The 26,537-nt window shown below is 43.0% G+C and overlaps 1 protein-coding gene across 2 annotated transcripts in view; it reads left to right on the top strand.

Annotated features, from left to right (window-relative positions):
* Positions 1–26,537, top strand: part of FBXW4 (F-box and WD repeat domain containing 4) — a 559,762-nt gene that overhangs the window by 477,171 nt on the left and 56,054 nt on the right. Inside the window, exon 7 of one of the 2 annotated variants that reach the window (XM_069239564.1) lies at positions 14,899–15,039. The exons of the other annotated variant lie outside the window; for it this stretch is intronic. Coding sequence (XP_069095665.1) covers positions 14,899–15,039 — 141 coding nt within the window. The remainder of the gene's footprint in view (positions 1–14,898; positions 15,040–26,537) is intronic. 2 annotated transcript variants of the gene reach the window in all.

Raw genomic sequence — 26,537 nt, 5'->3', positions numbered from 1 at the left:
GTGAAGTGCTGAGGGTCCTAAGAGCTCATTCGTCAGGACCACCTTCTGGTGTGGTGTGTGGCTTGCTCAATCAGTTTTAGCACCACTCCCATAAATTAATACCTTGATGCAGTTGGAGGGGGCACGATCACGCAAAAGCTATGAAGAATGAGGGCTCTCCTGGAAGCGAGGGCTACCTACTGGCAAGTAGCTGGTGGTTGACATTTGGCGGCTCCCAGTGAGGTAATGCGGCAGGTGCCAGCAGGAGTCGGCAGGTGTCAGCTTGGCAGGGAGATTTCAGTCCAACTTGGCATGAGATGCAGCGGGGGGAGCACAAGGTAGATGAGTAGATAAGAAGACTGGGGTTGCGCAATGCACGAAGGGAGCATGCCCAGGCCGCAGGCTGCACCCGATACTAGTCAGGCTGCTTCCGCACACTTGGGCTCACCCATTGCAAGTCCTAGGCCTACCAAACCCACTTCCCAGCTGCTGTTCTCCCCTCCCCTTCGCAAACTCTAGAGACTGATGCAGGACCTGATGTAGGACTGAAGCAGGGCCTGCTTCGATGCACGCCTCCTTCCTTGTCTACCTCTTTCCGCTTTGATCCCAGCCTGTGTTGCTTGTAGTGAGGCTGGGACAGGGCATCAAGCGTTGCATTCCGGGAGCAGCAGTTGCATTTGTTTTGGGTGCCTTCGAGTGCCGCCACCCATGCCCACAACTGCCAGGATTTAGCAGCAGGCAGCATGCCGGAGAATATGGTGAGGATACGTGGGCCGCTCCTTGCTTCTCACTGCACTCGCCTCTCCTACTTTTTTGATTGGATGCAGCGCCTCTTCTTCCACTTATGGCTAAAGCGCTCTGCAGGTATGTCTACTGACACATGCTCTTCCTGTTGAGTCTGGTAGTGCCCAGAAGAAGAAGGAGCTGCAATCGCACACCTAGACCTGTCCTTGCACTCGGACCCCAGAAGTTGGCAGCATTGAGAGTGTGCGCCAGTTTCGGACACTTGCAGACACTCTGTATGATATGGCACGTGGAATGATCCAGAGATTTGATTATCTGGGTATCAGACATACAAATAGCTTATTATGGAATATACTTGAAAGAGGCAATGAGAAGCTATTTTGTACATCAAATGTATTAATTTGAAGTATTATTTTATAAGTGGAAGTAATGCTTCATAAGTAATGTATCCAATCATTAAATGATGCAGATTGTAGTTCTTTAGTTTATTGAGCATTTATCCGTCTTTTTAGGCCGTTGCTATCATTATAACCTGTTATTTATCATTTCATTCTTATTGTCCAACTAAAATAACTAAATAACCAACACATATTTAGTAATTTAAAGACGTTATATTTTCAAGGTTGCTTGTTATAACCATTAACGCCTATACTTAATGTTATATGTGAACATTCGTCATGACACTACTCTCACATCTTATTTCTAATATAGATAAATCATTTGAATTTCACAGAAAAATGAACGAATTGTGATTGGATTTGATTCCCTGATTATAATTGGTCAAGTTTCTCTTACATTTTCTCTGCAGGGGCTGCTGCTGTAAATTTATTCTAGGGTTTTTGTTAAGCACTCTGCGGCTCCCCCAGTTGGTGGTCTCAGAGTGCTTAAGGGGTGGGAGCAGAAAGGAAGAACAAGAAGGCACCAGAGCTAGCAATGTGGCCTCAAAATGGGCCTTCAATTGTATTATATAGTATATCAGTCCCACTAAAAAGTTCACAACAGTCAAAGCCTTGAGGTGAGGGGGGCCGAGGCCTGTGTCTGACCTCCAGGACTAGCATAACGTTGAGATGTTGCACCTGGAGTAGCAAGATTATCTGAATAACAAAGTGTATTGGGTAACTAGTTGGAAAGAGAAGAGCCCTAGTAACAAAGGAAACAGCCATCATACCTTTTAAATCTGAATTGCTGGGGTGCCAACATACCTCTATCAACAGACTTCTGGTTGAGTGTAAGGAACAAAGAGGATAGAAGTGTTATTTAGAGTTTGTTTTTGTCATTTCTAGTGGACAAGACACTGTTTAAACAATGCATTTTTAATCACATGGAGCCAGTGGAGTGATCTTGGTCCAGGGATAATATGATCATGATGTTTTAGGCAAAACACAAGATGAGCAGCATATTTGTTTTTACTTTGGGGGGCGTGGCATGAGAGGTATAGGGGATGCTTCTGTGGAGGCCATTACAATGATGCGGCCAGAACATGACAAGAGGGATTATTAGGACAATATTCTGTGAGTAATGTAACAGCAGTAGGATCCTTTTCAGTTTAAGTATGTGGAAAAATGCTATTTGCAAACTGCCATTGTCTGAGGGAGCATGAGAGATCGCTATTGGTGGTGACACCTGGATGTGTGATTCACCAGGGTAGGGATCGAATTTATATCGTTGAGCCAAGATAGGGTAAAATTGGATGGTCTTAAAGGGCCAATAAGCAATGTTTTAGCCTTTTCACTATTAAGGCATAATCAGTTATTCTGTAGCCACTGACTGACGTTAGAGAGGGACTGAGAAGGTTTCCAGGATAATCTTAAATTCTATTCTTTGTTGCTTTTTAGGACTTTTTAACAGTCAGTTAAAGAGAAGACCTTTGTCTGCTTTTAAGGGTGAACAGAATATGCAGTTAATTGCAAGATCATATTATTGAATGATGACTAGACCATGCCCAAATGTTTTCTGAATAAACATTATAAACAAAAGATCCTGTTTGAAGCAGTCAAACGGGCCATGTATAAAAGACACAAATGATATTAATAGACCAATCCAAAATTCAGGATTCCCAAGATAAAATCATGAGGTCTACAGCTAGACAGAGTCCTGAGAATGGCACAAAGGATTTTTTGTAAATTCTTTGTCATTTCAAGCAACAAAAACAATAGACATTATATGGCATTGCTGTTTTTCAGTACAGTAACTCACGGTCCCTACGCATGCTGAGGGTGTGTGTATGTGTGTGAGTGATACGTTTTTATTAATTTCAGATTTTTTTTTAACACAGTCAGCCTTTATCTCCTTGTTTTTATATTTTAGTCAACTGCTTCATTCTAAGAAGACCTAGTTGTTTGTGCTGCACATTTTATCTGCGCTTTGTGCACATTTCACTTTGTACCCTGTTCAAGGCTGTTATGTTCGGTACTTGATATTCTAACTCGTATTGCTGCTTTAGGAGGTCATGAGTCAGTCCCTAATTACAAGACATATAAGCATGTCAGGCTTGTTCTTAGAACACTGCAGGGTTTATTATATAAACCCCACATAGGCCCAAAGGGGACAGAGGGCATTCCAGTCATGACCGTTCCGAGACGCACATCATTCCATTGACAGCTTCCCTGATCCTGGAGCTGACTCTTCAGCTACCCGAGAGGATTGCCATCCAGACAACCCGCAGACCATTGCCAGTCTTTTCAGGTATGGGGTTGGGGTCCTTCCCTTAAACTGGGATAGGCAGAAGGGTTACCACTGTGATGCTCTCAGATTTTAAACATAGGGTGTAGGTAGGAATCTTTAGTCTTTTAGAATCAGTCAAAGATGTTGGGGTTGTTTATTCCCTTCACACTGATTGTAACAATGATCACTGTGTTATATTTCATCTGCCTAATGATTGCAGCTCTTTCTTATTATAATAGGATGCAATTGCTTCAATAAATGCATTGAAATCCATCTTGCATCTCTTGTTCTGCCTTGGCATGTGTGAGTCATTGAGTGGCTGAGCGAAAGGGGTGTTATCTGTTCACCACGACTTCCCTAAGGAGATAGAATGTCATGTTTAGGTTGCCACAAATCACCTTTTCTTCCTAGGGCTCGGTGAGGCACTGCGAACTATCCAGGAGTTAGGCCGACAGCTTCCAGACGGTGTGGGACTGACTCAGTCATCCACACATGGTGGCGCTGCTGCCCTAGAACACGCAGTCTTATTACCAAAGTAGGAACCGCACTACAATAGTTAGGTCTGTGTTTCCATAGAAGAGGTATTGTTTTGGTTTGCTGATCACTTTGGTGCCGTTTGACAGATCCTCACAAACTTTCTAGAAACAAAGTCCTATCCATCTCAGCTCCTTTTTGGGAAGTTTCAGGGTGATTAAGCAGGGTCTGAGAAAAAGAAAGGGTGCCAAAAAAGGTTTCCTTATTATTTTTTTCACAGCTGAGGATCAACTGGTGATAGAGGTGTGCAAACAGCACAGAATGGGCAATATCTATGCACCTAACATTGTTGAAGTTTCTGCATAGGATTGAAAGGAGCACCCACAAGCTGATCACGAATCATAAGAATTCTATAGGGCAGCCCCTGGTAGGTTAGGTGGAACAGTTGAGGGCAAGGGACTGAGCATGCAAGAGGAATGCAAATAGAGAAGTGGCCTTGCCCAAGGCAACTGTGTATCATGGGTGAGGCATGAGGGAAGTCAAATATATGCTCTACTGATCCCTTTCTCTGGACACTAGGCTTTCAGCACAATTAAGATCCCAAAGCTGTACAGGGGAGGAGAGGACTATCTTGCTTGAAGGAGTACCACACAATGTATTATATACAGGCAGTCGTGGGGTACACAGCCCAGGAAGTGTGAGGGAAGAAGTTAAGGTGGCAAAGACTTCCCTGTGGAACATCAGAGATACCCTGTCATGTTCCTCCAGGGACTTGGCAGATCTGTAAAGTTGTGAAAGAGCACTAGAGAAAACATTGAGAGGAGCTACATGACACTGAAGGTCTATTGAAGGAAAGCGCGTCGAGGGGTTACATACGTGGAGTGGTTCTTTTGTGAGTCAGGGTGTATTTGACATTACAACTCACATCACTCTGAACCCTAAAGGGGGTCATATGATTACCTGAAACTATTAAGTTCTTAATAGATCCATGCTGGAAAAGCCCACAAAAAGGTCCTGATTGTTTTGATAAATATTTTGATGCGGGAACTGTGAAAGTTGTGCCCTTTAGAGGTTCATTGTACCAACTTCCTCCTCCTTTAATCCTTTTGACCCACTGGAATGTGCTTTGATGTTTATGAACTATTGAGGACAGTATACAAGGCACGCAAAATGAGTCTTGACTCTTGGGCAGCTTGAAAAGCCTATCTGAAATATCCCACCCAGGCTGCCCTTGCCAGTTAGCATTTTGCATCTTTTGTGCCCATCACATAAGAGGCCGCCCATAGGCCCATCTGACCCTCTTTGTAGCACACATTCAGATGCTCTTTACTTGCCTCCTACTTCCTCTGTCCTCCATGGTACTCCGTCATTGCCATACTTTAGGTGTATGCTCCTTCTTACTTATTGGATTCCCCAAGGACTTCAGCATGACGTCTTTTGTGCCACTTGTGTTGGGGTGGAAGGCAAACCCAGAGAATGGAGCACCTACTGCACCGCACCGACTGATATCGAGAAACGTGGATCCTCATTTTGGACTATTGACTATAATTTAAGCTCTATTCGCATGGTCAGCGGCATTGTGGTTACATTGTTCTTTGCAGTTTATTATGTGATTATATATGCTTTTGTGAGGAACTTTATTAATTAACTCCTTTATGTTGCCTCTGTACAGTGGTAAATAATAAGTGTACTTGTTATGGAAAATGATATTAAAGATAGTTTCATAAGGTCAGGGATTAAAATCTAATTAAGATTTATTGATTATTGTGTGACATTCAGACAATATTTTTATATTTGGGGTAAGATATGCCAGCGTTGTCAGACTGAATGTTGAAGAAAATATTTCACTTTATTTGTTACAACTCATTGCTGCGAACATTGATATTTAAAGATTACTGTTTCGATTAAGAGCCCTAAAGAAGCAGTTTTCCTGAAAAATGATGTTGGTAGTGTGGTTGTTTTGCTTGAAAACTAATACAAAATATGAAGCTTATAATTAAATAACAAGATATAATGAGTAGTAATGAGCAGTTTGAACAGATTTATGAATATAGAATAGACAAATACTATAATTTTGAATCATATTGTTAATAGTAACACTTTCTTAAGAAGCAACACTTGAATTTACTAAGCAACCTGAATGCCTTTTGTTTAATATACAAGACAGACTTTCACGTGACTTCCTTTATATGTTGAGATTGAAAATCTATTTAGAGCACCGTAAAGAATCACGGTAAAAGATGAGTAAGTGCATTGTGCCATTGGTAGCAACAAAAACACTTTAATTTGCTTATTGTGGAATACACAGCAAGATAAACTGGCTAATGCCCCAGACCAGTTGTTCCCAACCTGTGGTCTAGGACCCGAGAGGGTCCACGAAGGCTCTGTAGAGGGTCCGCGACTGCTTAGAAAATTAAAAAATATTAACAGATTAATAAAGTGTATATAAATAAAGTGGCTGAATGTACAGTTGAACATTTTAAAACTTATCATAAATGCCAAGGGATTTGAAATCGGAGGCTAAATAAAATACCATCCTCATGTTGATTTGTGGGAGCAGTGCAGGTGCATCAAACAGAATATAGTATGGATGATGTGTGCCTTCAATTCAATTTAGGAAAGCTTCAACCTTCCTTATTAATATTATTTATTTTTCTTTATATTTGTTTGCTAATTAAATAAAATGTTATCATTTGTGTATGTGTTTGATGAATGCTTGTTTCTGTATTTGTTTGTGTGTTGTTTTGTGTTTCACACCATCCACCATGTTTAGGCTGGGGTTCCCTGGCTTCCAGTAATGACTCGTTGGGAGGGAGTCCCCAGATTCCAGTAACGATTCTGTGGGGGTCCACAGAAGTCAAAAGATTGTGAAACACTGCCCCAGACAAATACAACAATACTGTAGGTTTGAGTGTTATTTTGAAGGCAGGATGGGCTGCAGGATTATTTGGCAAGAGATCGCCCAGTTATGGTGTGTGACAGTTGCATTTGGGAGGTTCAAGTTCTACTTTGTTGCAAGGAGAAGGTAGCAGATTTTCTAAACGCAATTTCCTCACATTCCTCACTCCATAGAAGCATGCTTTATTAACGAGGAACATTGAAATTAGGAATGAATGTTGGACTGCTTGCTTTATAGACCGGTACCAACTTGATGAACCAAAGAGAGACCCCATTTCAAGACACAATTCAGGATATGTAACGCCACTGCAGATCTGGACCAATACAGTGGCGGATGCATATGTTGCTGTATGAATTAAAGAAAAGCCTATGCAGAGAACTGCCTTTCTTGGTTTGTTAAGGCTTCAACTCTTACCTTTAGCAAAGAGTTACACGATGTTGGGAGTGAAAAGTAGCTTGTATTGCATTAGTACCCATATTAGATTTTTGGGGAAACTTTTAATTTTGTTTCCTTCTTTTTGTCACCTCTCAATAAATACCAGTGATAACGTTAATAATCCATGTACCCCAGCAAAGCAGGGCCTGACTGGAAACCAAAATAGTCCAGGCAAAACAGTTAGAACCAGACCCCCTGTAAGTTTTCAAATGAGCCCCTTCACCCTTTCTGCCTCTTTCTTTTCAATCTCTGTTTCTCTTTTTCTCTCTTCTTGCCTGCTGCCATAAAAGCCTGTGCAGCTGAAAGGGCAGTGACCATCCTCTAAAAACTTCTGTCCTCTGGGGAAAATTCCCGATTGGATAAATGGCCAGGTCTGCCCTGCAGACAAGGTAGATCACACAAGTGCTTTAGTCTGGTTTAGGGATAAGCATATGTCTGGTAAAAATGCATATTCAGAACCATATTATAGAAAGGTAAAAAACAAAAGAAATGGAAACTCCACAAGAATGGAGAAAACAGTTTAAATATTGTGCAGTGTTTCGTAGTCTAGCTACTGAGCAGAAACACTAGCAGTGGTATACATTGCAGGGGGAACATGTAAGGGACCGGGATGAGGACGTAGCTGCACCAGTACTTCAAACTGATGGAAATGATGATGGGGTGATAAAATGGTTTTCACTATAAGCTAGGAACAGATGATGTATGAATTGTGAAAGGTTCTTACCCACAGCGTTATTAATTGCACAAAGTTCTTACAACAACATACCTAGTTCTGTAATAATCTGAAGCACTGATTTCTTAAAATAAACGTATAGGATGCGAACTAGTTGACGATATTATTAAAGCCATAAAAAGTAATGACTTGTTATTTATTAGGTCTGCTGTGAGCCAAGATCTTTTGATTATACTAAAACTATATAATACATTTACTTACAGGGGATTTCAGCCAGCCCTTTTTATCCACTAGTCTGTTATTATGTAACACATATGTTTTTTCCACCCCCTAAAGCAGTCGCTTGGGGCAGTGGTTCAGCCCACTTCAGCTGTTGGCTAACTTCACTGTTGGTGATGGCATTCTACTCTTTCTCAAGCAGGACATCTGCATATAAGGAAGTTCCCTTCAGCGTCAGGGACTACTATAGCAGTGCATGCTCATTGAGAGAAAAAAAAAGTTTTGCTTTTTTTTCCCCTTGAATTGATGAGGATCTGGCAGCTAACCTACCAATACAGTTTTGAAGAAACCTTAATGAAACAAAAGAAGCATTGACAAAATAAAAAGGCTGACAGCCAATGCCAGACCTATTGGCTTTGCCAATGCTTCTTTATCTAGGCTGTTGTTAATTTCACAGTGGTGATTTGCACTTTGCAAAGTTCTACTTCCTTCACTTTAAGGGTCTTTAGGTTTAGCGTGCAAGTGCTTTTCGATCTGTTGTAAGTATTCTGTGGGCTTTAAACCACACCCATCACATTCACTTGTTTGTGGGCTTGCCTTTCAAAAATACCTTGATGTCAATAGTAAATGCTTCACGTTTGTCCTGCCTTGGAAGGGAGGCGGGGGGTTGTTACCACATTGTAGACTGACCTTGTCACATGAATTATCGCATGATTGCTGATATACTTCAGCGTAGGTGAACTGTTTTTTCTTTTCTCTCCTTTTCGTGCTCCTTGGCGGCCATGGTGCTCACAGACCTCACAATGCAGAACAGCATGAACTCAGCGGTATTGAAGCGATGGTCACATTGTTCACACTCTTACTTAATCACAGTAATTTATTTTGACTCTCCCCTTCACGTTCCATAGCGTTCACAAAAACACTTGTAATTGAGAAATGCTTTATGTAAAAAACACAGAAATCCTTAAAGCGGCTCTCCTGACACAGGGGAAGAGCCAATACTACAATATTCACTGCTCTCAGGAAACTCGCCCCACAATGCTTTGCAGCCCATTACTTTTAGAAAACATTTTTGCTCATAACTCAGCCTGCAGTGGTCCAAGGACAATGTGACCGCCACCAAAACGTTCACGACAACATTCTCTTTCTGCCTACATCATCTCTGGGTCCCCTCACTAGGTTAGTGGGGACCCCAAAATAATAACCCCTCCCACAATTTAGTGTCTGTTTAAGCTCTCTCATGGTTGGAACTTTTGTTTTAAAGCTTTGAGTAGTTTGTGATGTAAGGGCATTGTTTGCAATATCATTGCAGTGGGCCTGCTAACCCTAAAAATGTGTAATGCGCTATGCCCTCTAGGGGCTAAATATATGGTTACAATGCATTACTTTCTGACATTTTCTTTTCATGTGGTTATGACCTCTAGGGACTAACTGTATGGTTACTTGACAATTTTTCTTACAAATGTTATTTTCATTGTGGTGTTCGTTATGGCCTATTCTGAACATTACAGTCTACTGCCAAAATGTTATTTCTGATAAAGGTTTTTATTGGGTTTAAATGACAATTAATCTCTCCTTATTACAGTTATGACCATGATTCATGCCAATTTAACCCCCTTATTACACTATGATTGTTTGAACACTCCTGATATGTTTGGGTGACCCTTCTAGTTTATTTATCTCTTTACACCTCCCTGGCTGTCTTGTGTCTTTTTTGTGAAGAACTGTTTTAGGCAATCAGGAGCTCTGATGGCGGGTGGTGAAAGTGGTATTCTATTGGAATTAGCATGGCAGATTTAAATTAGGATGCTAAATGGCAACATTCTCATTTTTGGCTGCAGGTAGAGGAACAAGGTAAATGGAAGTGCTTTGGTTATATGCAGGGCCACTGGAATTATGTGGCAGGAAAGGACAACATTTTGAGGCAGAGTTGACCAATTGTTTGTGGCAAGAAAGTCCAGTTATGAATTTACAACACCAATAGCTCTAATTCAAGCACATGCAAGACCTATTGCATTGCAAATGTTTATTTTTAATAAAGTGACTCAGCAAGAATGCTACATATCCTTTCATTAGGAACAGCCTGGTTGAAAAAAAGAAATATTTTATGTTTTTTCAGGAATTTTAATATAGGCTACTGGCCACCTGTATGGGCTTTCCTTGCACTTAAAATTGCAATATACAAGTGTCATTTAAGTGCAAGTAAATCCATTTACAAGTGAAAAGTCTTGTTTTGTGGGTCAGTAACGTGATTTTGCGTTCATGATCGACAATTATTTGCTCACCTATGTGGCAGTATGTACAGATAGACCAAGGCACACAGAAAGGTAAAAGTTCTTCGATGTTTCTGGGACGTAAGTAAAGCCCAAGTATTGTAAATCCAGAGGTGAAGAGTAAAAGCGATGAATCCAAGTTGTTGATATGTTAGAGTCTTTATTCGCAGGTATAGGTTTGTGTCGTCTTTACAGGAAACAGCCAACACGTGTTTCGTCACGCAAGTGACTTTATCAAGGCTGGGCCCGTCCGGCCAGGTGCAGAAGACAGCAGTGAGTTCAGAATGGCAAAAAATACGATGGTCAGTCCCGGGTGGGACTGCCGCAGGTATGCGAGCGTGATGGACTGGACGCTACATTACTAAATTTCAGGATTAATACTTCGGGCGTATCAGGGCCTCGATAGCACCAGCCTTTTGACTACTGGGATCATCGCATACCTGCGGCAGTCCCACCCGGGACTGACCATCGTATTTTTTGCCATTCTGAACTCACTGCTGTCTTCTGCACCTGGCCGGACGGGCCCAGCCTTGATAAAGTCACTTGCGTGACGAAACACGTGTTGGCTGTTTCCTGTAAAGACGACACAAACCTATACCTGCGAATAAAGACTCTAACATATCAACAACTTGGATTCATCGCTTTTACTCTTCACCTCTGGATTTACAATACTTGGGCTTTACTTACGTCCCAGAAACATCGAAGAACTTTTACCTTTCTGTGTGCCTTGGTCTATCTGTACTCATTGTCATTGTGTACCCTGGTACACAACTCTTTGTGCCCAACTGGGTAGTGGGGCACCTGACCGAGTGGCACCTTCTTTCTTCTATCGGACTCACTTTGTTGCTTAAACAAGAACTGTAACGGAACGGAAGTGCGGCTTTCTTACCACGCACTACCCTTGTATTTTTTGTATGTGGCAGTATGTGTACAAGCAGAAGACTTTTGTGAACAGCGATCTGAAAACCGAATGAACTAGTGCCTGACATCAGTGCACTGGGTAACTTTAGTGAATAGTCGCTGGCACTGACTCCCTTTTCAGTTTACCCAGACGCTGCAGTGGAGTTTCCAGCTACAAGTAAAGCATACACCATTGACCCTTTCACATTGCTGCTCTCTCAGTCCACCTGTGCTATTCTTCAGGGATTCCTGCCTTTTCTGACTTTCTGGTGCCTGTGATTAAATCGGACTCATTGGCAGGGCAATGCTGCGGCGGCATTAGACACTTAACTGCCACAAAACGTTGAGTTGCACCACCTAGAAGGATGCACACTTAATCTTCCAGTTCTCGTTTCAGTAGCCTAAGCCACACTGACCACATGTGGGGGAAAATATAGCAGGGAGCCACATAAAGATTTGTAGATAATTTGCCTAAAATATATGATAGATGTGCAAGTCATTTCCATTCTCCTTCAGTTCTTGAACACTCTCCCTGATAATTTTTTGTCATCCCATCTGAACATGGAAGAGCTCAGGCATCCACAGAAGATGTAGTCTGTAAGCTATTTAACCTTTTGCCGTAGAGGCAAATCTTTTATTCTAAGGAGTATTACTAAGTACATAAGAAAGAGTGAACGGGCGGGGTGCAAGACAGAAGCCTGGAATCCACGGATTCTTGGCCTTGAGCAAGACAAAGTCCAATAACCCATCACCCTTGGATTCAGGTTGGGGGAGATTAATTCATGCACTTGTTGCTAAAGCTTGTCCTCATAGCTTGCATGGGGGGCTGTCGCCAGGGCTGACTGGCCTATCTAAATGGTTGCTAGGGGCTTGGCATCGAGGGTCGATGTAGTCGCCCACAGTCACGGTCACGGAGGGAATTACACAGCGACAAAGAAATTGTTATTCTACGTAATCTGCTCTTTGGAGAGCGACTGGGGGAAACGGGCTGGCCGCAGCATGCAGCCAGAACTGTGATCACAGAAGCGTGCTGGCTACAAAGATCGTGCAGGCCCTTCCTCTTCTGATCTGGGAACACCAGCGCGTCAGGCGCTAATCTGCTTCATCAGCTATTTCTCTGACACAAAGGTGTTTACTTATTTTAACATCTCCTAGGACTCCATTTCTGCTTTTGTGTGGTCTTTATCCCCCAACAAGGATTTAGCCCAGATTACAGATGGAATTAAGGCGTTTGACGATGGTGTCTTAGATCCGTGACCCTGGATCAAGTAGCCAGTGAAAACAAAATATTCAAGTTCTGCGAGTGACCTTGTTCGCAAGGTGCAGTCTGGCTTCTCTTTTTAACTTCAAAGAAGATTCCAAGGTTGACCCGCCATAGGAGCGTGTAATGGAAAAGTGAGTGCTGTGTCTGCACTGAGTCGTACAGCAGAAGCATAGCTGTTGTCAAGCGATGTGCCGCAAACAATTCAGTTCACATATTTGCTCTTTAAATTCTTTGAAAGAAATGTGCATTTTCCGAAACATTAAATTAGCTGCTTAGTGGTTGTGTTTATGTAGGTGCCTCCCAAAGTGTGGGCCAATAGTCGTATTGGAGAAAGAAGTAACAGAAATCAAACTGTCTGCTGTGTCAGGCAGGGTACCAGACTTGAATGACGATTTCCCACCTGCAGCAGTACCAGGGTATTTAATCCCTTTCAAACGAACGAGCCCCGGCTCCTTGAGGGGCCCTTTGCCGTGATGGAGAGAGCTTGGAAGCAGCAGCTTCAGCTAAACGCATGCTGGGAGTGTTCATATTATGCTTTGTTCCCCACCTCATGTGCTCACATTGGGCTAGCAATTAATGGATTATGTACCTTGTTTTTTGCAGTATTCATTTGTTTTCATGTTATTATATTGCCTTTTGCTTAGCGCAGGTCTGGCATTGCACTTTGATCTGGATATACTTATGGGGACCCCATGCACTGATCTGACATAGGTGGCCAGGTGGCCCACTCTCCCTGCATCTCCTGCACCGAATATTACATTCTCCATTTTAGAAGTGTTCGTTCCATTGTTATAACACAACTATATTGATCAGATCAGATGTTTGCAAAACCAAAGGTACAGCAGACAACTCAAATGCTGAGGTCCACTGAAATTAATCGTTTATTTATTTTTTAGAAATGTGTGGTGCAATCCTAATAGAGCATTTTTGTAACAAAACCCCCTCCTATGACTGCAAATGTACTTCAGGTTGATACTTTAAGCCGGTAGAGTCAATAATGCTCTAACTCCCAACACCGAAGTTCCCCTAGGGTTAATATGATTTCCTAAGAAACCGTTTGTCTCAAAGCACGTCATCCAGCAAGCGTGTGAAGAGTCGCAAGCACGTGTGCGCGTGCTGGGTGACGTTCTCAACACAATCCCGTGATTCATCGGTGAATCAAATGAAGCGTGTAAACTTCGGCATGCGTCAGTTCGATCGATTGCATGAGTCTAATCCTGTAGGGTGTGCGTTCGCTTACTGTTAGGCAAATATTTGCATATGACACTAAAGTCACTAATACGACGCTGGGTGACTTCACTAACGGCAGCAGTCTGGGCAGTGTTCACGAAAGGTACACACATCAAGGGCTGCCTCTTGAGAAAACTGTGCAGAACACCACTGTCACTTTGCCTGGGGTATCAAACGTCCTTGTGCAAACATTGGACAAACCAAATGCATTTTCATTTGAACAGTGAGTGGATGTGTTCGGAGAGAGCCATGGCACTCGGGTGCCCTACCATATACAACTACATGAAAACTGCATATGCATAAATACCGCAAAATGAAGTGTCTGCTTAGGACGTCACGTGTGACAGTACTCGTGCTGCCTTTCAGAGAAATCCCAGACAACCCCTTCTAAAGTTTGTCAGCATCCATACATATTTTAATTTGTTTCAGTCAGTGCTTTAATTTGTAAATAAAAAGGTGCCGGTGCCCAAAGCCATCCTCTTAAACACGCGGCTGCTGCAATTAAATGTTTGCGAGTGTGAGCACAGAATCCTGAAGGCAAGGTAATCCTGAAGCCATCTCGGACCTCTTCAATCCATTTATAGCCACTCCCTGCCCATTCAGCACACTCTTGCAGCTTTCTACTTTATCTCTCTGTGACGCTTTTTCGTTTTTCTTTTCCTCCGCATTTCCCATACGTGTCTTTTGCTCACAGTAAATGCCTGAGGGGGAAGAATAAGCGCCGGCCCTCAAAAATAAGTGCCGGTGCTCAGCACCGGAAACAGCAAGCACAAATTAAGCACTGGTTTCAGTTGTAAAGATCCTGGAAATGCATGAGTGCTTCCACAAAACGCATCGTAGGCGTCCACGACAAGGTTCCAGGTTCCTGCATTCACCAGTATACTGCAGCGGTGACTGCTTGTCGTCTTCTTGGCGACTGCTCCGGGATAGAGCCTGCCTTGGAGTCACAGTGCCTCGTTGCAGTGTTTTGACTGTCTACTCTGTCTAGATAACTACCGAGGTCACCCTTGTTGCAGCATGTACTATTGCTCCTATTTTTTAAATGTAAAGCCATTTGCTAGGGCCCTATTTTATCAACATTTGGACAGCGCACGTCTGCCGTCTGTATAACCAGGTGACCATTCTCTCGTTTCTTGTCTTCTAGTGGGCAGCTGGTGAGCTGTCTCGGCACAGATTTCCGCCGTGGGGCCGGGGTCCTGGATGTCTCTTATGAAACCCCCTTCACCTTACTCTCATGTGGTTACGACACTTTCATCCGGTACTGGGACCTGCGGTCAAGCACAAGGTATGTGTCTGCTCATGAGTCCCACTTACGTCCATGCCTCGCCCAGGCGCTCACCGCTGAAATGTATATTTCACACACTGAGAGTAAGTAGCACTAGAGAAACAGATGAGAATTATGGAAACAGACTTTTCAGGACCAGAATGTCAATAATTATCCAACGTTATTTGAAACAGGAGCAAAAAGGTTGCTTCAACTTAAATGTTTTAGTAGCCTTTTCATAATATTATTATTATTGTATTAAATGTATTAGCATTCATTCACTGATTATTTTGAATTAGTCGTTTTACTAGCCTATCTAAATGGTTGCTAGGGGTTTGGCATCGAGGGTCGATACCATGGTTTTAGTGTTACTATTCTGAAAAGGATTAGCTGGGCTATCTATGGTTTAGTCCATTGGAAGCTTGTTACAGACAAATACTTGTAAATTAAATTATAGACACATGATTTTCCTTGTATTTATTTTATTAATTCTCATTTTCGCTATTATCGTTTCTGTCATTCTCAGTAGTATTATTGTAATATTTGTTGTTGGTATTGCTGTTTGTATAGTTGTTATTGTTCTTTTCTGGCAGCATGTGCAGCAAGAGGTGCTGTAGGGCCCCGAGGTCATATCAGTATTTAAATTTTGTATCCACGAGTTAGAGAGGTCAAGCCTGGAATTACAGGTGTCCTTTACCTAGAAGTGTTTCGCCATGTTTTATAAATAAAACATGCTCACATTTTCCAGCATTCTTTCTTAAAAATTAGTTGTAGACAAAATGTAAAGTATTCATTAAAATAAATCAGTAGGTGGCAACTGTCATTTCTAAAAGTATGGCACCATCTTATGTGACCTAGGCGGAGGGTGGAGGATGGAGGGTGGAGGGTACTGGATGAGGTTGAGTGGGGGGGGGGAGGGAGTCAGGGTTGGGGAAGTAATGGATGAGGTGGGAGTCGGAAGGAGCAACTGGGAGCTTGTGCGCCAGGTATTTGAGAGGACTGTGCAACACAAAGAAATCATGATGCGAGGAGTTAAACTTGTGCACTCACTTACGATATTAGTAGCAAAAGAAAAACGTTGTTGCCTGAATGTGAGCATTTTAGACATAGAAGGCATCCAATTGGTAAAGAAGGTACAGGGGAGAGACAGAAGAAGGAGAACCTTTGAATAAGAAGTACTCACATGAGAGTGAAAAAAAGACAATTAGTGGTAAGTAGTGGGCAAGTCCACTGCCACTTTTTGCCACCCCTGTGGTGCATTGCTGTGGATATTTATAGATCCCTGCCGGTCTGGCAGAGATCTGTTTGTCAACGTACTCCACCGGTGCTGCGGATGCACTTTCAGCAAAAATGGATCCTTAGCAAGCCACCTCGTGTTTTGGTCAAGCATGGCATTGTTTTTTGACATGCAGGGAATTTTCTTCCTGCACATAAGCAACATTGTTTGTTTTCCTTCTTCTCAGATCAACCATACATCAGAAAAATATTATTTTTTTTAAATAGCTTTTGATTGGCAATGTCAGACGGTGGTGTCAAATGTAAGGTCCTCAAGGATTTAATTTGTGAAGACATCTTTAATGCCTTTTGGAGCTATGAGCAGTGCAGAGGGGTTGGAAGTCTATCTTAACTACCACATTTCAAAAGTTAGCAGGGTTTTGGTTGTAACCTTTGTATCACTTTGAATGAAGTATTTTAATTTCCAAGGTTTTATGTCAGTTTGACGTCTTCCAGCAGACCCATATCTCTACGTGGACTAAGGTTATTATCAATGAATTCCATGGGGCTAGTAATGGTATACATTTATAAAATTGCATGTGTCACGTAGGTGCACATTACTCTTCTGCACAGCACCCTGGAGTTGGGTGTAGATCTTGCCCTGTAAACAGAACAGCTCTTCATGGTGCATGCATGACTGTGCTTTGAGAGGACATAGGGCAGTAGAAGCACTCTAAAAGAATCCAAAGGAATGTAACTTGTAACTATGCCTTGTACCGTCAGAGCATGGTAAAACCCATGCCTTGAGGAAAGTACACATAATGGTACTGCATTCAGGTCATGACCTTGTCCCATGACACCGGGTGGCATGAGCTGCAGCCTACAAGCATGATCCACAGTAATGTTCCCTGATCCCATGCAACATGGTCTGTAGGCTTAAGCCTTATTCCTTGGTGCTTAGTTTCTTAAAGGTCACGCTTGCTTACATAAAGAGGAACATTTGTCTATTTTCTATGTTCATGTTCCCAAGCATCATTAATCGTGGACTTCAGTCTTAGGCTGTGGTCCATGTTTCAAGGCAGCATGTGAGACACAGGGCCTCATTACGAGTTTGGCGGTTGTACCGCCAACAGGCTGGCGGAAAAGACCGCCAAATTATGACCATAGCGGTATTCCCACCAGAATACAGCCAAAGCACCACCGGCACTGCTACTGCTGTCAGACCACAACAGACGACGGAAAAAACCTGCAGGGCGACGAAGACCATGTTTCTGCCGTCAGATTACGGGCAGCACACCACCAAACTTTCGGCCGCCGTCACACCACCATGGAAACCCAGGTGGAAATGAACTACAGAAAAGGAGACACTCATCTTCAGGAAGTCATACTCGTCCGGAGCCACCATGGAACCAGAACTAGATGTCATCCTGCTGTCCCTGATCGCCCAAAGACTTCGGAATCTTCGCAGACGACTACAACAGTAAGTACACAAACTTTCCTGTAACTGTTGTATATTGTCAATGTTTGTACACTCACACAACATACCATCGGGAAGGGGGTGCGAGGGCGACACTGACACGCACACTTATATACAGCCACACCAGCACATACATAGTACACACCTTACTACAGCATTCACCCGGTCAACTATCCTTTGCCGTAGCTCAATTTTCCTGGCTATTGATATGTGCTGGACCTGTGATCCGAATAGATATGGCTCTACCCTGACAATGTTGTCTAGCATGACCCTCAACTCATCAGTGAAATGTGGATGTTTTTATGGGGACATGGTAGTGATGGTAAAGATGGTGAGGTAGCGAAAAAAGGATAAAAGGGTGAAAAAAATCTTAGTGAGAAGGTGTGGGTGCTGTGATGTGAGTGGGTGACGGTTGTGTATTGTGTGTGGTAGTAAAGTTTTTGTTATCCATGTTGTGCATGTGTGTGTAGTGGAATGTGTATGGGTGCCTATTCTTGCTTTTTGTATCTCTAAAATATTGCTTGGCTGTGTGTGGCGTTCGGGTTGCAAAGGATTGTGGTTTGTGTAGGGGTGTGCTATATAGCGCAGTGTGTAGGTGTGTTGGTTGTGTGAATGTGTGTCAGGTGTGGGGTATTCAAACTATTCAAAGTGGTGTAGTGTTCTGATAGATGTGAGTTCAGACCGCCGCGGGTCGCACCACCAATGGTTTTCCGCCATGGAAGAACCACTCGTGATTTCTGGATCGTAATTTGATCTGATGAATTTTGTCAGGGTGGCAGTGCTGGTGGTTGAACTACCTTTTTTTCTTCCTCCAGTGTCCTGGCAGTTTCGGGAACTTGGCTGGTTTTTGGCAGACTGAGCTGTGTAACTCTTAATGCGGCGGTCGAGTGACCACCAACATGCTGGTCTTTTGGTGGCCGCCACCGCTACGGTCTTACCGTCAGACCGCCAAAGTCGTAAGAGGCCCACAGTGTTTGGATGCAGTCAATGTTCGTGTCCCAGCCACTTTGGAAGATGTTGCACACACTTTGGCTGTAGCCCATGCTTTATGGCACCTAATTACATAGACTGCAGCCATTGTTTATACCCACCTTGGATCATGAGCGTCAGTCTTTGACTGTAGTTTATGCTTCTTGACCCTAAATAAGGTGGTCTGCTGATAGTGTCTAACGCAAGCGAATCATGTTCCACGTGACTGGGCAGAGTTGTTTATATGCAGCGCAGTGTATATAGTCATCTTTAAACTAATAAGGCATCTTGGAGAAGTACTGAGCTCTACAAAGGGAAAGGGTGAGCCAGTAGAACAAAGGTTTCAAACGAGCAAGCTATTGTTCCCTCATACTCATTGCTGATGGAGGAAAGAATATGATGCACTTAGATGGCATCTTATCACTCACCCGTAATCTAGCACTGCATACAGATCTCAGCCTGGCAGAATTTTCACAGTATAAAGAAGGAACAAGTGCCAATAAGTTGTTTCTAGTCATTCAGTTGGGGTCAAGAGTTTACATCTGGTTGGCCTTTAACTTGTGATGGGGAATCTACAGGGGAAACTTCAGCAATAGGTTGTATAAGGCTATCTTCCTTCTCAGCAACACCACTAGGATGGGTAGATAAAAGACCACAATCCAGAATACATGATATTCTATGTACACCCGATAGGTGTCATCCAATGCAAGGAGAATTTAACTGACCTTCTGAAACTTATTTACTAGTAATGTTCACCATATCCAGTTTGGAGTGCAGTTTCAGGTTCCAATGCTTAAGCTCATTGCTGCGGGCATTGCAGGTACACAGCCTTGAGTGAAGCATTGAGGTTCAGCACACGTAAAATAAAGGGCTCTCCTTCCTTGTTTTACAGGTTTCTGAAATGCACCTTTACATATCCTGAGCTTCAGAACACCATTGGAAAAATATTTAATCTAAAAAGCTTCCTTTCTATGGAATTTACGTTCAGCTATTTTATGCAAATTGACCATCATTCGATCTGTAGAAAAACAGTGACATTTCCCCACATGAGCAGATCTACGGATCTGACTTGGTTCTCTGATGTGCGTCTAGAAAAGCCTTGATTTATTAAGTGTGATTTTTAGTAATGTTAGTGTTTTTAATGTAAAGTAATTTAAATTACTTTACGTTAATCTAACCGGCGCAGCACACAGCCTTTGACTGTGCGTGGCGGGGGTTGACCGCAGGGCCTAGCTTGTGGCCAGGCCCTGCAGCCAAGACCTTAAAACCACCCAGCCCGCGCTGCTTAGTCAAAGGCTGTGCGCTGGGTGGAGTAACGTAAAGTAATTTAAATTACTTTACATTAAAAAAAACATAGAAATTCACTGAAAAAAACAAAGGTTTGAGGGACGTTATAGTTAGGTTTTGAATTTACTCGTACAAAACCATAGAAATTCATCAGTTATGGATTGAGTTATTTCAAGTAACTATATCTTGCGCCGTAAGGCAACTATAACTCGTGCCTTCGCCATGCACAGCTAATTACTCCACATATTATATCACTGGTGACATCTTCTATGGCATCTTTGATATTATCACTGCAACATTTACAATAAAATTATTGATTAGAAAACTGTGCATGGCGAGGGCCCTAGTTATAGTTTCTTGAAATAACCAACTATTACTGCTGAATTTCTATGGTTTTGTACGAGTAAATACTGTGTCCCATTACTCAAAATGGTGGCCACAACTTTCTGGTCAGATTGCGGTCAGCCAATCACAGCATTCCTGCTGTTGCATGCATTCGCAATTTTGCTGTGATAATCGCAAAAGTCACGATAGATCAGTTTTCCTAGATATACAAATTCATTTCCCCTTTCATATCTCAAAAACTACTGAATAGATTTGCACCAAATAAGCAAAAGCACAATCTGCATACTAAAAGCTAGCTTTCTGCAAAAGTTGGTGTAATTCCGGCCAGCGTTCAGGCTGTAGTCGTGTCTAAAGGTCCTATGGGAATTAACATGGGAAATGCATGTTTATTTACCCCCCCTCCCCCAACCCCTATTTATTTGAGCCCCGCTTGGCAGATCACCTTAAACCATTCTGTGCGCACCATTAATCACCAGCACACTTTTTTAGGAAATTTTCATGGAGACTCGTCAAACAGTGCCAAAAATATAGGCAAGTCAAAAAATACTTTTTCTATGGAAACATGGTCCTAACTATAATTACCTACTGGCAACAATAGATCTATATATATAGCTGTTGGCATCGTTTATCTTATATTTAAGCATAGCTTCTCCACCTTCTCTTCTTTACTGTTCTACCTATGCTACGGTCTTTGGAGATACTATTGAGACATCCTCATGGCAAGAAAGGTGTGCGAGACAGTTGTTTTTTATAGGCTGGGGCCCTAAAGCATTGTCATTCTGCTATTCAAACTAAGATCGACAGGATTCCCGTTGGTCCCTGATAACCAATTTGAGGACATAATGCTTGACCCCAATCTTTCACTCCTCCTCATATATAATCCCACCAAGCCTAAGACTCTAAACAGGACAGGGGGTGGTAAGGATGCTGAAGCAACGTACCCCATACCTGAACAACAAAGGGAGCTGTGTATCTGTTCACTCACTTGGAGATCTCCATAGGCAATTTTCCTTCTGCCTTAACACTGACTATATATACACTGAACACCCCTCACTTCTCCATATGGACCTGAGGGGCATTTACCCACATTTCCTGATCCATACATGAGGGATACGGACAACAGGAGTCACGGAACAAAAGGACAGGTAGGACACTGCAGACCTATTCAACAGAGACAAACACACTTGCATGGGAACGCAGACCTGGGAGACAAAACAAACTCTCTGGCCCCCCTCCTCCTCACCCCGCACCATCACCTTTGGCACTTCACCTTAGTACAGCTTATTCCCTACCATATTACATCCTTAAACATCACATTATACCACACCAAAATACTGTACTCAGCATAATGAACCACCCAAACACAACACATCTTACATCATACAATTTCAGCTCAAAATACACCGACCCATGAAATATCACACCAGAACATAGACCTTACATCCCTTTACACTCGCACTATGCACCACCCTAAAGCTCATCATGCTAGACCACAGATGTGGCAATGCCACATTAGACATTACCATACAGAACTACCATACCCTACCACTGACTCAACCCAGCATCACATCATCTGTTATATTTATTGAGTGTCACTGTAACCGGGTGGTTCCCACCCCGGCTACACCACGCCAGGATAACCCAAAGGAAAGGTGCCCCGGGGGCACCTCAGCCGTCACCCCGGAGGAGGAAGTCCCTGGAAACCCGGAAGTCCGGGTTTCCCTCAACATAAAAGAGGGACTACCGACGCGCTCCGCGTCGGGAAGAAAAGAGGAAGAGCCAAAGGAGGACCGAGAGGGACGAGATGCAGGACTTCCCCAACGTGAGCCAGGGGCATCCAGCGACACGGGCTACGGAAGCCCCGGGAGGCACACAGACCGCCACATCCCTGGAGGGGCGTGGCTAAGGCAGGTACGTTTGTGCCTGCAGACTGGGTATCAGGCCCTTTTGGGAAGGGAGGAGGGAGCGGGAGGAGGAAAGGGGTAAAAAGGGGACAACCCCACAAGGATAGAGGGATAATACTGAAAGAACCTGTCTGTCTATATTTACAGGAGTGTTCTTTCAGTAGTTTCTATTTTTTCTTTTCCTTTTCTCCTTTTCCTTCTTCCTTATTTCTACCTTATTTCTCTGCACTAATTTAAGTGATAAGACCAAAGGAGAAAAATTGTGGGCACCAGCCTGTTAACCAACTGCACGCCACTCTGAGGGGGGACTGTGAAAACAACAGTCCCTTTAAAAAACCGGTTAAGATTTCTTTATTTATGTAAAAAAAATATTTTTATCTTTCTTCTTGCTTTCTGGATCCGGAGACAATCTCTGGCAAAAATAGGGAAGTACTCTGAATCAAGGGAGAGCACAACCTGGGCAGATAAAGAGCACATAGGACTGGTGTACCCCAACACCCCTCCCACCTCACCGCACCCTTACCTTTCTAACCACAACCCAAGTTCCTTAATCCCGAGACTTACCTTTCCTTTTCTTTTCCCCGTTTCCTACGCCGGCCGTCCAAACTACCGATCCTTCACCCGAGCGGAGACGCCAGAGGCTTGTACCCAGAGGGACACCTTAGAAGAAGAACAGAGTAGACCTTAAAGATAAGAACTGTTGAGGCTTGGACATAATAAACAGCATAAAAAGGAAGTCTTCAGGAAAATATAGAATAAAATCACCTTAAATTACTAATTCCACGACCTGTTTCTATTCTGTCCGCGTCCCGCTACACCCACACCTCATACAGTCACCTACAGAAACCCACTTCACACCATCGACAAATAATGCAGCCCACAGAATGTAGATCACAGTACATAACAAGTCCAGATCCTTGTCTCTGGACAAAATGTAAACATAATATTGCACCAGATCACACCACGCCGCCTTGCATGGCCCCACCATACAACTTAATCAGCATGGAAAGCCCTAATGTGGCACATCTCACTACACCACATGATACAAAACACCATACCTTACAAGAAACGCCACACCTAAACTACATATTTGGTATGTTACATACAATGTAGCATACTAGACAATGTCAGATCACATACTACACACCAGCCCACACGATCATACATCACACTAAAACTGCACCTCACTGTACCACATCACTCAATCACTACACAACACCTTGCATTACAAAAACATATCCCGCTACAACACGGCATACAGCCATATGCTACAATACCCCCACACTATTCCACACCACATCAGGCCCTACCACAACAAATTTAATTTTCTGTCGTCTTACTGCTATTACATTTGGGATTTTCTTAATACAATAATGACGTTTGCTTATGAGTGCAGGCATTCTGTTTTTAAGATGCAAATTCAAATAAGGAAGTCTATAGTAGTGGTGGGTCAAATATTCCAGCCAATAGGAAGAAGTCATATAAGCGCTAAAGCCAGGTCTGCACTGTGAGGAGGATTTTATTCTCGCAAAATATGATGGTTTCCAGTCAGCAGCTGAAGCAAGTCAATTTGGTTATATGCCAAAATATCGAGTTTTATATATAGATCTACAAAACCATTGATTCCACTATATCTAAAAGTAAGTACATGTAGGCAAGTATAGGTGTACTATTCTGAACGCCATTTCTACTACAGTGATAATATTATTCGTGTTGTGTAGTCACACAACTTGACAGGATTGTCACAATGGAATTCCTGGATACACCTTCCAGCGGACAGGTGGGCACCCAGGGCTTGATATATTAAAATCGCAGGCATATTCAGTATGTTATTTCAGATTCTTTTGTTAAATGTAGCCCTTGGGAAGCGTGTGCTTAACTGGGAAATGCAGGCCAGAATTTCCACACGTGTCCACTGATGTTCAGGAATGTTATGTGTGGCAAATTAAAATCTCACCGAGACTGGTACAGTTACCCGACCGCCTGTTCTTGCAATAAATTATTTACTAACCCTAATCAGGCGACCTAAACGTGTCTCTTGTGGGGCTGAAGAGGGATCTAACTAATAAGTCAGACAGATTAGGCTGCTAGGTTTTTATAATTAGTTGACACAACTGATCAAAAGGGGAGTCCTGCTTCCATTACCTAGCTCTGAAGGAGCCAAAACAAATAGACCAATAAATTATAGTTCAAAGAGGCGGAATTGTTTTTAAGAATGCATAGCACTAACCCAAGTGAGCATTGCGGGACGCTGGCCAGCTTTGGTGTCTGCATTGCATTGTTAAAGAAACAATCCGGTGCATTTTTTAACGTAAGCCTTTTTTGGTTGCTGGTAACAAGGTAATATTCCTCTTCTGCACCCCAAATGACCCGGTGCAAGATGTTGAGCTCGTGCATTACTATGTTTTTTCTACGTTGGTGTTGTGAAACGTCAGTTGTTGGACTTGGCCCTCTCTGCAGGGTCATCCATAAAATTTTGCTTTCTCCCTCCCGTTTTCTGAACCTGTTTATGTTGGCCTTTAGGACTTTGCACATTTAACCCTGCTAACCTGTCCTCAAGTGCTTGTAATCTCTCCTTTAAACATGGTAAAATTGGCTCACACCCAATTGGCACAGTTAATTTACCCATAAGTCCCTGGTAGAATGGTATTTCATATACCCAGGGTCTTTGACTTAAATGCTAGTGGGCCTGCAGCACTGATTGTGCCACCCACTTACGTAGCCCTTTAAACATGTCACCGGTCTGCCATTGCAACCTATGTGTGCAGTTCTGAACTGCCACGTCAATCAGTCAAAATAAACCTTTTGGCAGGTCTAAACATTCCTTTTTAATACCTGTCCCTCAGGGTAGGCCCTAGACCGCCCATTGGGCAGGGTGCTGTGTATTTAAAAAGTTGTACATGTACTTTCACCTTTTACACGTCCTGGTAGTGAAAAACTTTTAAATGTGTTTTCCACTACTACAAGGCTTATCTCTCCTATAGGATGACATTAGGTTACCTCATTGTGTTACCTTATTACATTTAATGTAATATATTTTTCAGTTAGTAGCAGATACAAATGCCAAGTTTAGTGTTTGAAGAATTGTAATTTAAAGCCCGCTTTATTGGTAAAGATCAAATGTAAGTCATAATGCTGAAAATGCCAGTATTAAAGTTGGCATTTTCTTGTCCCAACCATTTAGTGCCTGCAGCCTGTATCCTAGGTCACATGACTAAGTGTAGCTGGCACTAGGTCTTTGTGTATTGCTCCCAGACAGTGAGACAAAGGGGGGGAATAGGTGTTGGTAGGATGGGCTATCTCTGACTTGAAGAGGGGTGTGAGCTGTCACCTACCACACTTACACTCCACAAAAGCTCTGCCTGAGCACACACAAAGGATTTCATACTAGTCATTTGTTCCCCTAGATAAGTTAGGGCAAAGGCAGAGAGGCAGGAAATTCTAAACACCTCTGGAGATGGAAACCTCTAGAACCACTTTCTACTTCAAAGTTGGCACTAAGTATAACTATTGGACCCTGAGGCCCAACTCTTCAGTGCACCTCTGGACCTGTGGATACTACAGAAGGACTGCTGTGCTTCTTTGCTGCCAGAAGGACTGCTACTCTGCTGCCTGCTGCCCTGCATGCTGAGAAATAAAACTGGACCTACACCCTTCATCCTAGGCTGAAGTTAACCCAAGCATCAGCTGACTGACCTACTCTTCTGAGCTACAGTGGCATAACAAGATCCAGAGGCCTCCTTGCACCTGCCTAGCTGACCTGCTGCCTGAAACTGGAACTGGACCTACCTGTGCCCTTCTGGCCTCTGCTAGAGTGAGATCCAGATCCCCAAGGCATGTTCCTCATGTCCTGGACACTTGTTGTTGCATCTGTTGAGTTCCCTCTTAAAGGAAATAAGTAATTGACATCCTCCACCTGTCTCTGGCAGACAGATAGAACTTAGAGGGGGACATTTAGCTACATGAATTGAGAGCTGTCCTCCGTTATATGGCCAGAGCGAATTCTCCAGGCCCTGATAGCCTTCCAATAGAATTTCATCAAATGTACTCTGCTGACCTCCTTCCTAAACTTGTGGAAACTCTCCAGGAGGTGCTATCAGCTGGAGTCCTGCCATACAATATGAGAGAGACGCTCATAATTATGTTACTGAAGCTTGCCAAAGACTTGGTTAATCCAGGGTCAGATAGACCTTTATCAATGCTTAATGTAGATGTCAAGTGTTTGGTGAAATTCCTACCAGCGCAACTAGCCAAGTGGCTGTTCAGGTCGTACATAACAATCAGTGTGGTTTCATGCCAGGTAGGGGCACACACATGAAGCT

This window comes from Pleurodeles waltl, chromosome 6 (assembly GCF_031143425.1).
Source record: "Pleurodeles waltl isolate 20211129_DDA chromosome 6, aPleWal1.hap1.20221129, whole genome shotgun sequence".
NCBI lineage: Eukaryota > Metazoa > Chordata > Amphibia > Caudata > Salamandridae > Pleurodeles > Pleurodeles waltl.
The sequence above is the reverse complement of the archived record's forward strand: the minus strand, read 5'-3'. Positions and strand labels throughout refer to the sequence as shown.